General features: G+C 36.0%; 1 protein-coding gene across 1 annotated transcript; it reads right to left on the bottom strand.

Moving 5' to 3' along the window:
• Nucleotides 1-236: 236 nt before the first annotated feature.
• Nucleotides 237-6,606, bottom strand: LOC127092285 (ABC transporter G family member 24). The gene is made up of 14 exons (XM_051031129.1): nt 6,177-6,606; nt 5,549-5,625; nt 5,009-5,281; nt 4,805-4,868; nt 4,564-4,710; nt 4,182-4,216; nt 3,991-4,064; nt 2,776-3,692; nt 2,352-2,648; nt 1,654-2,145; nt 1,335-1,483; nt 949-1,238; nt 717-850; nt 237-622 (listed from the first exon to the last, which is right to left on the bottom strand). Exons 1-14 carry the CDS (start codon nt 6,389-6,391, stop codon nt 466-468), a joined length of 3,321 nt encoding a protein of 1,106 aa, XP_050887086.1. The 5' UTR covers nt 6,392-6,606; the 3' UTR covers nt 237-465.
• Nucleotides 6,607-12,555: the final 5,949 nt, after the last annotated feature.

The following is a 12,555-nucleotide window of genomic DNA, read 5'->3' as shown; positions in this document are numbered from 1 at the left end:
TTTACATAAAATTTATCCAGTTAATATCTGGTGTCAATAAATGTAGAATTATGTCTTGATATTTTCATGAGATTGTGTTAATTTTTTAATGATCATGAATTTGTTTTAAAATAACATTTGTAATTTTGACTAAATTTTTTCATTGTGTCCAGTATCATCTCTAACCTTGTTTATCCATGCCAATTTTACTTTATATATAAAAAAAATCATATAAATGTGTAAAAAAACAAATCATATAAATGAAAATTCCAAGTGACTGATCATATACTACTAACATAATATGATGATGTCATCTACAACTTACATATTCTGCTCAACAACCAATATCACCCCCAAAAAAATCAAACATTCTTGAGATCCTGCAAATTTTTACTACAAATCCTATCAAATTCTGATCATACTACCCTCCCCAATTTGTACAACTCATTCTTGAAACATAAAATTTCAGTAGCATAAAGTTTTGCCTTACTTCTTTTTGAAGGTGACCATACAGAAAAACCCTATTGCGCGACCGATTACACCCATAAGAATGAGCATGGATAAGCAGAGACTCCAATCATGAAGATTATACCCGCTTTTTAGAAGCGAACCGCAACGAGTTATGAGCCATACTCCTTGATACCTATAGTGCAGATAATGAAGGGAGAAATGAGCTTAAAAAAATTGATATGCTATTACTTGAAGTAGTGAAAACTGCTTTAATCATACGAGCTTACCTTTCAGCATTTGCAATGACCAATGCTTGTAAAGCCCACTTAGAGTAACATAAGTTAGCTATGGCCTTTAAGATTTTACTATCTTTTGGTTGTGTTGCAATGAGAGTCAAAACAACTGGAAGAAGTACTGACCACTGCAAGATACAGAGTCGTGTTAGACGAGAAGCGAAAACATGACTGAATAAATTTTGTTATGGAGTTGGTCTTTTTTTTGTCGGGTTTTAATACTCACCAGCTGAGCCGCGCCAGGTTCAAAAACTATGGACAATGCGTATGCTATGCCGGTGACACAGTATACAAGACAAAGCAACACAATATAATTAGCTGCAAAAGTAGATCTGGGATTGGTTAAGAAATAGAACATAGATAGGTAGACCACAGGCTTGATCACTGTATTAAAATGATCCATTGTGTCTTTTGAGAGAAAATAAGCCAAACTGCTCATGCCAGAATCACTCTCCCTCCAGTAGTGTAATTTATCCAGAGAAAATGATCTCAATGCCGCTATTTTGCATAGAAGAGCTGAAATTAACAATAAAACATAAGAATAAAAAACTGCTCACATGAATTCTGAATAGAGGAGATTATTTGCAATGATTTATTATTTGTGCAACTTACATACAGCAATCACCGTATAGGTGTAACCGGATGCTCCAAATGTTTGATCGCTCGATTTGGTAATTGATCCTAAGCAGGCTCCAGCAAGTAATAAAATAAGATAATCTACGGCCTGGATCCTAGCTTCTCGCAATCGCTGCTTCCCAACCCTGATATACATTGGTTTGGAGTGAGACTAACAAAAGAAAATGCAGGCACCAAATTAAACAGACATGTGCATCATTATAAAATCATAAGCTACTCCTTTAAAAGGTTATAGCATTACATGGAAAATGAAACTTTCAAGTTAGCAAAAATCTAAGGTCATTAGGTGGCTTACCGTATAAGAAAGTACTTATATTGCTTGAATACACCAGGAGTTTTCCGGTCAGATAAATCCTTGGATTTTGAAAAATTAAGTTTTATCTTTTCCCCTCGCACTTCCACATTATTTCTCACATCATTCCATAATTCTCCAGCAAACGTTTTTCCAACATCACCTGAGCCATTGGAGTCTATGTCATTAAGTGGATTTACACTCTGCGGCATATCAAACTGTGCTGCATGCTGCCTCATATCAAGAGGTATTGGATATCCATTATGAAGCATCCATTTAACTGGTAGATCCTCATAACTGAGTCCTGAACTTTCAGCAGGTGCTGCTATGCCCTCCAAAATGTCAATATAGTAATCTGGAGGGTTTATCCGCTCCGGAACATTAATCCCGAGACCTGAAAAGTATTCTTCAACTCTCTTGGCAGATCCATGATAGACCATGAGACCGCCTTTACCCAGAAGTATCAAGTCATCAAACATCTTGAACAAAGCATAGCTGAAGCAGAAAATCCAATGAATAATAAGTCAACGGGAAAATAATTTATTGTTGACAAATCCATATCAAAGCATCATGTTATATCAATTGTCAAAATGGTTTCCGTTGCGAGGAATGAACAAGGAGCATTTAAGAAGGAATGTGTATTATAATAGCATAAGATGCAATAAACATCCCTATGATGCAAACATGGAATTAAAATTTACCTAGGTTGGTGAACCACCATGCAAATGTTCACTCCCTCAAGAGCTTCACGTCTTAATGCTCTTAGAAGAAGCTGAGATGATGCACTATCCAGGCCAGATGTTGGCTCATCTAACATCAAAAGTGAAGGTTCCATAACCATTTCCAATCCAACATTTACACGCTTCCTTTGTCCTCCAGAGATCCCTCGCTTTTCCACAGTTCCAACTACGGAATTCCGCACAGATTGAAGCCCCAAGAATTCAATAACTCTTTCAACAACCAGAACTTTTTCTGGTTTTGACAAATCAGCTGATAGCCTTTAACAAAATTTCATTTGAATAAACACATACACAAGAATACAAAAACTACCATAGCTGGTAACATATATTATATGCAAGAGTTTTAGAAAATACATCTGCTAAAATGTCAAACAACATAATATACCTGCACTGAGCACTGAACCAGAGATTTTCTTCCACTGTTAAGTTTCCATGAACTACATCATCTTGTGGAACAAAGCCAATAATTTTCTTAAACGAGTGAATTGATTCGTGCCTTCCATTTATAAGAATTGAACCAGTAACCAAGCATCCAAATGCCTTTCCAGCTAGAGCTGAAAGAAATGTTGTCTTGCCAGCTCCTGACGGACCCATGACAGCGGTGATACGGCCAGGTTTGATTTTCCCGGTAACATTTCTCAATATATGTTTGTTTCGAGATTTCAGTGTGAGAGTTAGATCTCTGAAAGAAATCTCAATAAAAGGCCTCTTAATTTTCTCAGTATTTGTAGCCATTTTTAGTACTCCCGAGAAGGTAAGGTTCTTATTTTCTTGTTGCTGAGCCTTCTCTTTTTCAAGTTGAGCATATGCATACTTGAAAATTTGTGTATGAGTATGTGGTTGTTTTTCCTTTGTAGCGCTTTTATATCTAGTTTCTTTTCTTGTATCGGGATTGTGGTCAACATGCGGATCATTTTCAATTTCATGTACTATATGCATTAACCCACTTGGATTTTTCCCCTTTTCAGTTGGCACGGCAGACGAACTTGCAACCATGCTTGAAGGTTGTGAATGTGGAAACAATTCAACATCTATTTCAGAAGTCTCCTGGTTTAAAATTTTAACCTTTTCAAGAGTTTCTTCATCCTTCTTACGAGAGAATTTCCGTGATAATTGAGCTTGCAGCCCAGATGCACCTTTCTTAGCAGCATCCTTTGCAAGTTTCCATCTTTGGTGTGCATTTGCAGTTTTCCTTGCACTTCTAGCTGCTGCTTCTCTTGATTTTGCTACTCTCCTTTCCCTAGTAGTGAGAACTTGGTCAGAACAGTTGTAAATAATGAGTAGCAAAGTACTCAAAGCTGCCTGCATAAGCAGTTGAAGAGTGTTAACTTTCTACCAATTTGGTCTCACTCCTTGCACGCTTGAACATGCACGCGTCGCACACATTTCCAACTCTCAAGTTCAAGTATTTAAGTCTCTAAAATCAGAACTCAGATATTTTTTTTAAATAGGAAAATCAAACTTCATTATAAAGAAAACCTAAGTTACTAAAAGCGTAAATAACTCCGTATTTATTATTGACACTCAAATAATAATGACATTCCAAGTCATGCAAATATATTCCATACCCTAACAATCAAGCTCCGATAAAACAACTTACAATGAGCATAACTCCATACGCATGCATGTTTTGGGTTGCTGTGTTTGAATTGCATGAACTTAGCTTGAAACATCCTACAAGAGATAATCAGTAAATAGTCATATGTACTCTGAATATAAACAGTCAAAGATTGATTAGTAAACCTAACACAGATATACTGCTGCAAGCATACATCATTAATGATATCTTACTTTTCTCAGATGTGGAACCCGTCCTGCAGTAATGCCTGAAATTTTCATAAGAAAATGTTGAAAAAGTTATTTTTGTCGAGAAATGTTAAAGTACCTATTAATTAGTATCATAAATGTAGAATATTTTATTTTATAACTTTCAAAAGAAGGTAAGTATAACAAACATTTTACATTACTTCTTGAATGATTATAAAGATTATAATTACGCTTAATGATTTTGATCATTATTGAATGAAGTATAGAAATTTTCATGTTCCCAAGATATTGAATGCTTCTATTTTGCATTATAAGGATATTTTGGGGAAGAAATAGAAAAACTTTTACGCCTAAGATCCAAGTTTTGTAGTTTAAATGAAAATCAAGTGTTGGAGCAAAATAATACCCACTACTGCAAGGAAATTTTGTGGTGGTTGTTGGACAAAAGGATCCCGCTGAACAAAATGTTTCGCTACTGCTACTAAAATCAGCCCAAATATTTGCTCCTCCACAGCTATGGTTTGGCTGCATTGGAGGTAGCTGATAAAGATATCTGCAGGAATATATCCATAGATCAGTTAAGTACATGATATACAAGCCATAGTGCAATACCTTGCGGAAAAAATCGGTTCAGAATTATTACTCACGGTTCACATATGCCAGTCGTTTTATTGAGTGTAGCAAGGGGGCAATAGGAACCTAGAGGGCATGCTTCAAGAACAATATTTCCAAAACCAAAAGAGATAAAAGCATCAGATACAGATTCCGGCATACATATCTATAGAAGCTGTCTTTAGTCATCAATAAAGAAGAAAGAATTCACAATTTTCACACATTCTCGTTATACTTACGTATCATGCATGTGATACCGTGAGGACAAAAGAAGCCTTCGCAACATGCTCGACAATTTGAAGTTCTAGCGGGCACATCCTTTGAATCTTTAAGGTCAATCTTCTGGCTAGGGGGAACACTACATGCCCATCCGGGCTCGCAACCAGGAACCCACGAGGTTAAATTGCAGTTCTTATTAGGCTTTAAATAATTGGCACTTGTAGATCTATCCATTAAACTATTTAAGTAAAACTTCACTTCTGCGGCTGTACACAAACGATTTGTAATATCTCCTGTCAAATCATCAGAAACCAAAGCATAAGAAGAGTTGTGCAGGTGACATGTTTCCAAGATCAAATGGAAAGTGAAGTGCACGTAAAATTGAATATGAGCTCCTTAACATTTCTAACCAAAAAATGAACGAGTTGAGTCTAATTGACTTGTCAGAAAAAAAATAAAAGAATCTAAAACGTAAGAAATTGTCTCATCTGTTCCTGTATTTTCAAAGAAGTGAATAGCAAAAGGATGTAATGCGTGTTTCTGCATGTCATTGTTCATACCTTTAGTCTTTTTAATGCAAGAAGCCAAAAAGCCCAAATCCGATGAAAAATTAAAGGCTTGATTCCAATCAGAATCCCTGAAACAATAAATTCAATATCTATATCAGTATTATGAAATTGAGTCAGAATCGCTTTTGCAAGAAATAAGTACTGTAGTGTCATATCATGTCCAACTAATAATAATAAGTCACTAAATGACAGTATTAACAGAAAATTAAAAAGCACCAGTCCAAAATCCAGATACCATAATCCAATTTCCTTCATTTCTTTAATTATTTTCATGAAACTAAATTCATGATTAAACCTGGGGTCAACAACTAAGTAAAACACACAATTTTGAAACACTCTAAGCATAAAACTCATAAGAAAAATTCCATACAAGTCACTTCATATTCATTTGCATTGTCCATTAATCACATAAAAATTTAATGAATCTAACTATTTGAGTCATGAGTTTTCCATCCCAAGCATTAACAAAACAGCTTATGACATGTCAACAAAATGTTCCAGAATAGCTTATCAAAAACAGTTTAACTTAATTTTATCTTCAATTATAGAAACTGCTTATACTATCTGAGCTTAGAAATTTACCTAATTAGCAAAACAGATAAAGTAAAATTTGACTTACGGATCTTTGACACAGAAATTGGAGTCTGCACTAATCTGGTGACTGAGAATTGAAGTCAAATTGGAAATTCTGCTATAAACAAGCTGAGTAATAAGGGGAAGAACAGCAGGATTATCGAGTTGGTCATAATCATTCATTTCTTGACAATGCGTCTTCTTCCCAAAGAACAAACTCAATGTGAAAATCAACCATAGAAGCAATCTCCAACTAGGCATTTTCGAAAAATGAATGAAAAAAAAAAGAGCTTTTTGTGTTGTGTTTGAGGCACAAAGAAGAAAAGGGTTTGAAGTTTGAAGTTTGAAGTTTTATTTCATGGAAGTCTGGAAGGGACCATGAGAAGTGATGAAGTACAGTAAGGGTTAGTGGGACCCACCAAGAGGAGTTTCGTGCCACCACGTTTGTAATTATTTTGTTGTTAGAAAAGAATAGAGATTCGTTAGTTTTGCTTCTATAGTTATTGTTATTAGTCAACAACATTTAGTTGGAAAATGAAAGAAATTTAATTTCTTGACAAATGGTTCTCGTGTAGTTTGGTTTGAGTTTAAGTTGCCGTCTTTCAAGGGGTTGTGTATAGGAATTGTGGGACCTTAACATTTTAAAGATATTTAATATAGAAATCATTATATTATTCTTTTGAACTTTTTTTATTGTAAAGTCATTTATAAATTTTATAATTAAAATATTCTAACATTTTATTTTAAATAGATAAAACGGTTAATGGCTGGATCTATCTTAAAACAGTGTTGATTTAGACCACTTCTTACGTCAAATACATTTTAATCATAAAAATAAAAAAATATAAGATGTATAAAAATATTAAGTATATTTGTTTTGAAATTTTTTAATATTTCATATAAAAGGGACATTTTTTAGTTTTATAATTTATAAATTATTTAATTACCCTAATTATACTAACTAAATACCCTAATTACCCCTAGATGACCCTATAATTATCTTATTAATTAATTAATCCAAATTGAATTAAAAACTTCAAATGCTAACTAAAATAAAATATAAATAAATTAGGATTGGGGTGTATTTTGTACACCAAACTAGTAGACATAGTGTGTGAAAAGCGAATGACAAAATGAAATGAGCCCAAGACCCAAAATACCACAATAAACCCTAATTTGTGAATTCATGAATAGTAATGAAAACAAATACTAAAAAGAAAAGGACAAAAATCAGAAGGGGAAAAGAGAAAGGGGCCTCCTGTGTAATGAGCTGGGCCACTTGTGATAGTGGTAAGTTGGGTAAATGGAGGTTATCTTTAGAAAATTTTATCTTGTATCCCTACAGTTAGTCTCATACCCCTACAAAATTTTAAAAATTCTCATTCTACCCTTAATTGGTTTTAACCAATTTACCATTTCATTTTTACCATTTAGTTGAAAATTTCAGAAATTACACTTTCACACCCCTCGCACCGGAACTCCTGCAAAATGACTTCCGATATGTATTTTTCCCAAACCGAAGACTTAAAGAATGACTTCCGGAACACACAAAAAAGCAAATCGGAACACTTCATGAAAGAGTTCCGGTTCAATTAAAAAAAAAATTATAAAACCGGAACACTTCTTGAAAGAGTTCCGGTGAACATATTTTACATACCGGAACTCTTTGGATAAGTGTTCCGGTATGTATTATATGTGTTCCGGAAGTCTTTCAAGAAGTCTTCCGGTTCGCTAGTTTTTTTTTTTTTTTTTTTTTTTGCAGGAATGGAAAATCTTCCTCAAATATGTGTAGATACTACTTATTCGTTTATGACGACGGAAAGATTTGGTACACGAGAAGAGGTTATCAAATGGATTAAAGAGGTTGGAATCAACAATAAAGTAACTGTTATTATCAGTCGTTCAAATACTGAAACGGGGAAGAGAGGGAGAAGTAACAAAATAATATTTGGTTGTGATAGAGGTGAGAAACACAAGATTAGTGAAAGTGGTACCCAAAGTGCGTCGAAGAAATGTGGATGTCCATTTAAAATCAGGTCGACTCCGGCGAAAGATGGATCTGGTTGGAAGATTGATGTAAAATGTGGGTTACATAATCATGGTTTACCGGATAGATTAGAAGGTCATTCGTTTATTGGTAGGTTGACCACAGATGAGAAGCAACATGTCGCTGATTTGGCAAAGAGACATGTAGCACCTAGACACATATTGCTTTCCTTGCAAGACAATTATCCTGAGAATGTCACTCGGATTACGCAAGTATACAAGCATAAGAATATGATACAAAAAGATATTAGAGGTCCTAGGAGTGAGATACAACATCTGTTTAAGCTTATTGAGGATGCAGGATATGTGTATTGGAGTAAAAAAAGGATGACTCGGAAGTGGTGAGAGAGATATTTTGGGCACATCCTGATTCAGTTAAGTTGTTGAATATATTTCCGATTGTGTTAGTTATGGATAGCACCTACAAGACAAACAAATATATACAACCTTTGTTTGAAATTGTTGGCATGACATCGACCGAGTTGACTTTTGCTGTTGGATTTGCGTATATGGAGTCTGAGCAAACAGAGATTTTTTGCTGGGTATTGGAGAAACTAAAAGAGTTGTTTGTGAAGAAAGACATGTGTCCACAAGTGATTTTGACAGATAGAGATCTTGCCTTGATGAAAGCAATTGAAGTTGTGTTTCCCAGCTCGATTAATTTGCTATGTAGATTTCACATTAACAAAAACGTTGGTGCCAAATGCAAACAACATGTGGTGAATGACCTGCAAAAGACGATAGACACATTATGGATGGAAGTTGTCTGGGCTAGTGATGAGGTTGAGTATGGTCAGCGGTTGCATCAACTTGAGCAAGCATGTGTTGATTATAGTGGATTTATTAATTATGTGAAAGACACATGGTTGACTCCACATATGCATAGATTTGTTGGAGCATGGATTAATCGAGTGCTACATTTGGGTAACACAACGACAAATCGGTACGTCTTATAATTTTGTATGTGTTATTTTTATATCTGATATTATTTCTATGTATTTTTTATGTGTTATTTTCAATATTTTTAGGGTTGAATCTGCTCATTGGAAGTTAAAGCAGATGTTAGGAAACAGTATAGGTGACATGGTCAAATGTTGGGAAGCAATGAATAACAACTTGAGGTTACAACTGGGAAACATTAGAGCTTCTTTTCAAAAGAGTTTTTACGAAGTTGAGCACGCGCACGTAAGTCCCTTTTATGGTTATTTGCGTGGTTCCGTATCTCGAGCTGCTTTGAGACGTATTGCTGAAGAGTTATTGAGAGTTGATTATGTTGGAACTAACAGACAAATATGTGGTTGTACTCTTAGAACATCTTATGGGTTACCTTGTGCTTGTGAGTTAGGAAGATACAAACTAGGTGGTATACCGATACCCATTGATGTTGTTCATGTTCATTGGAGGAAACTAACTATGGAAGTGAGTTAGAGGTAGGTGAAGACGATGGATCAAAGGTGGATATGACTTCTGCAATGGATGAGTTGTGGAGACGATTTAGGTCATTAGATGTTATTGGGAAAAGGGCATTAAAGAGTAGGGTATGTGAACTAGCATACCCAACAATGACAACATTGTGTCCACCACCTGAGAAAATAAAAACCAAAGGAGGAGTGAAGAAGAAAGGGAAAAAACCAGCAGATTATGATGTTTATAGGGACCCTTCGTACCATGAGTATGTTGATAAGGCATCTCAATCTTCACAAAGGCAATCTCAATCTTCACAAAGGCAATCTCAATCTTCACAAAGGCAACCTCAACCATCACAGACTTCCAAGAAGATCAAATTATCAAAGAAGCAACCACAATTCATTCTTCAATTTCCTAATCATATTAGGTCATACATTGAAGATGTAGTTAATGTTGAATCAGATGGTAATTGTGGATTTAGAGTCATTGCATCATTGCATGGATATGGTGAGGATGGTTGGCCAATGGTTCGTAGAGAGTTGGGGTTGGAATTAATAGACAAGGATAGATCAACTTTGTATGACAAGTTATTTTCTAATCGGTTGTCAGTAGTGAGAGAATCTTTGATGATAGAATCCTTTGGTTCACAGCCACCTGAAAAATGGATGAGTCTACCAGATATAGGTTACTTGATAGCGAATCGCTATAATGTTGTACTTGTCTGTTTAGGCAATCCGTGCATGACTTTCTTTCCGATGACAAGTTCACATTCACCAAATGTCTCTATTTATTGCATTGGTTTTGTTAACCGCAATCATTGGGTTCAGGTACGTATTTATATGCCTAAATACAAACATTATTTCAGTTAATATTTTATGTTATATGACTTAATCTTTTAATTATTTTACTTTATCAGGTTAACATGAAAGAGGGGTTTCCATTGCCACCGGTCACATTAGATTAGAAGAAATTTCGTTCTCATATAGCAACTACTTGGATGTTAGGATTTGCAGGACGTATGCAACATTGGCAATTACTTACACCTGTATTAGCATGATTATGTACTCAAAAGATTATAATATGTAATCAAAACATGAATTTTATATTAATATGTCTATTATATTCAAAGCTTAATACATAAAATCAATGTGAACGAGAGATATGCAAAGCTTCAAATAAATCAGAAAACTGTGGATCTTCCTCTTCGGCATTAACCTGTCTCAGATAGCGATGAATCAATGTGGATACACGAGCCCAATCAGGATCAGATGGCCCGGCGTCATATACAGGAACTGGTACCTCTCTAGGAGCGTCACGATGGGGAGGGACCAACCGTGGATGGGAAACACAATAATACCACTCCAGATAACCGTCTACTGCATCAGATGGAGTGGTGGCCACGGTAGATGAACCGATCATAGCGATAACACTCTGATGGTAACTGATCCAATCAACATCAATATCTGTCACCATCATACAATCCAGAGGTGGGGATGGAACATACTGCATATACCCGAACTGACGTAAACATCTATCAGGCAAGTATGGGACAACTGTTTCACCCCACTTCAAACAGCCCCTGTAAAGACATATCTCATCAAATACACACCATGCTCTATGATCCTCAAATGGTCGTCATATGACGTCGGCAGGTGTCAGCTCGTCCAAAATAGGTCGTAAATCATCGACCTTCAGGACTCCCTGCCTATACGACCATCTCATCGCTCGGGGAAGACCACAGTTATCAGCAGGTTTCCAATTCTCCCCTCTTTTTCCAACAGTTGGAAAGTACTCGTGAATCCAACACTGTTACAAAATACAAACATAATAAATAAAACAAATTAAGTTAACATATTTTATAAAATGAATCCAACACTTAATTAACATAATTAAATTATATACCTGTAGGAGAGTACGATATCCACCGAGCTGTTTGCAACTGTACATGGACGCGTCTCCAAGATATCGGTAGAGGGTAACTAGTGCAGTTGCTCCCCAACTATATCCTGAACATCCATCCAAGTCCCTAAACAGGAGGAGGTATCGTGTCTCTACAAGTGTAAAGGTCTTATCAGCAAATATGGTGGAACCCACCAACATCAATAGATATGCTCTAGTCGCATATGCCCAGCTGGAAGCAACTCTATAATGTACGAATAAATCATATAACCACTCCAACTTGTAATACGACCCCCTACAACTACGAACATGTGACTGTGCCTGACCCTGTGACACTCCTAGATAGTCAACAGCAAGTTCAACAGCTAGCTCTTCAGTCACATCCTGAGGACTCCAGAAGATACCCCTGATGGGCAAGTGAAGTAGACATGCGACATCATCTAAAGTAATGCTCATTTCACCAAACGGCATGTGAAATGAAGATGTCTCTAGATGCCATCTTTCCACAAATGCTGAGACAAGATTTGTGTCTATCTTGTTCAGACTCATTCTCTGCAGTGAAGATAAACTGGATCTAGATACCCAACTCTCCATCTGTGGTGGAAGAGCCAATGGAACCCTAGAAGTCAACTTCAGTCCATGTCCGGCAACCTTCAACTCTTTCTTTGGACCTCTTTCCTAAAAACAATTAAAACACATATTAGAAAACAAATTATAAAATATTCAACTATTATTCATTTTCAAATATAGCCCGTTTACTTACCTCACCGAACCATATATGTCGAGCAACATGATGCTCGTACTTCACCAAAAGGGACGTATCGTACGGCCCTCCTGGATATCCAGCCGGCTCAGCTGCAACTGCAGATGAAGATGCACCCCGGTCTAACGTGCGGACTGGAATCCGGCCATCTGCACCTCGTCTTCGAACCACTGCAAAAAAAATGTTTAACAAAATAATTAAAATTAAAAAAAAAAAATACGTACCGGAACACTTCAAAGAAGAGTTCCGGTTTAGTAAAAACCAAAAAAGCCTTCCGGAACACTTTCTTAAAGAGTTCCGGTATACATCA

This window comes from Lathyrus oleraceus, chromosome 6 (genome assembly GCF_024323335.1).
Source record: "Lathyrus oleraceus cultivar Zhongwan6 chromosome 6, CAAS_Psat_ZW6_1.0, whole genome shotgun sequence".
Lineage (NCBI taxonomy): Eukaryota > Viridiplantae > Streptophyta > Magnoliopsida > Fabales > Fabaceae > Lathyrus > Lathyrus oleraceus.
The sequence above is the reverse complement of the archived record's forward strand: the minus strand, read 5'-3'. Positions and strand labels throughout refer to the sequence as shown.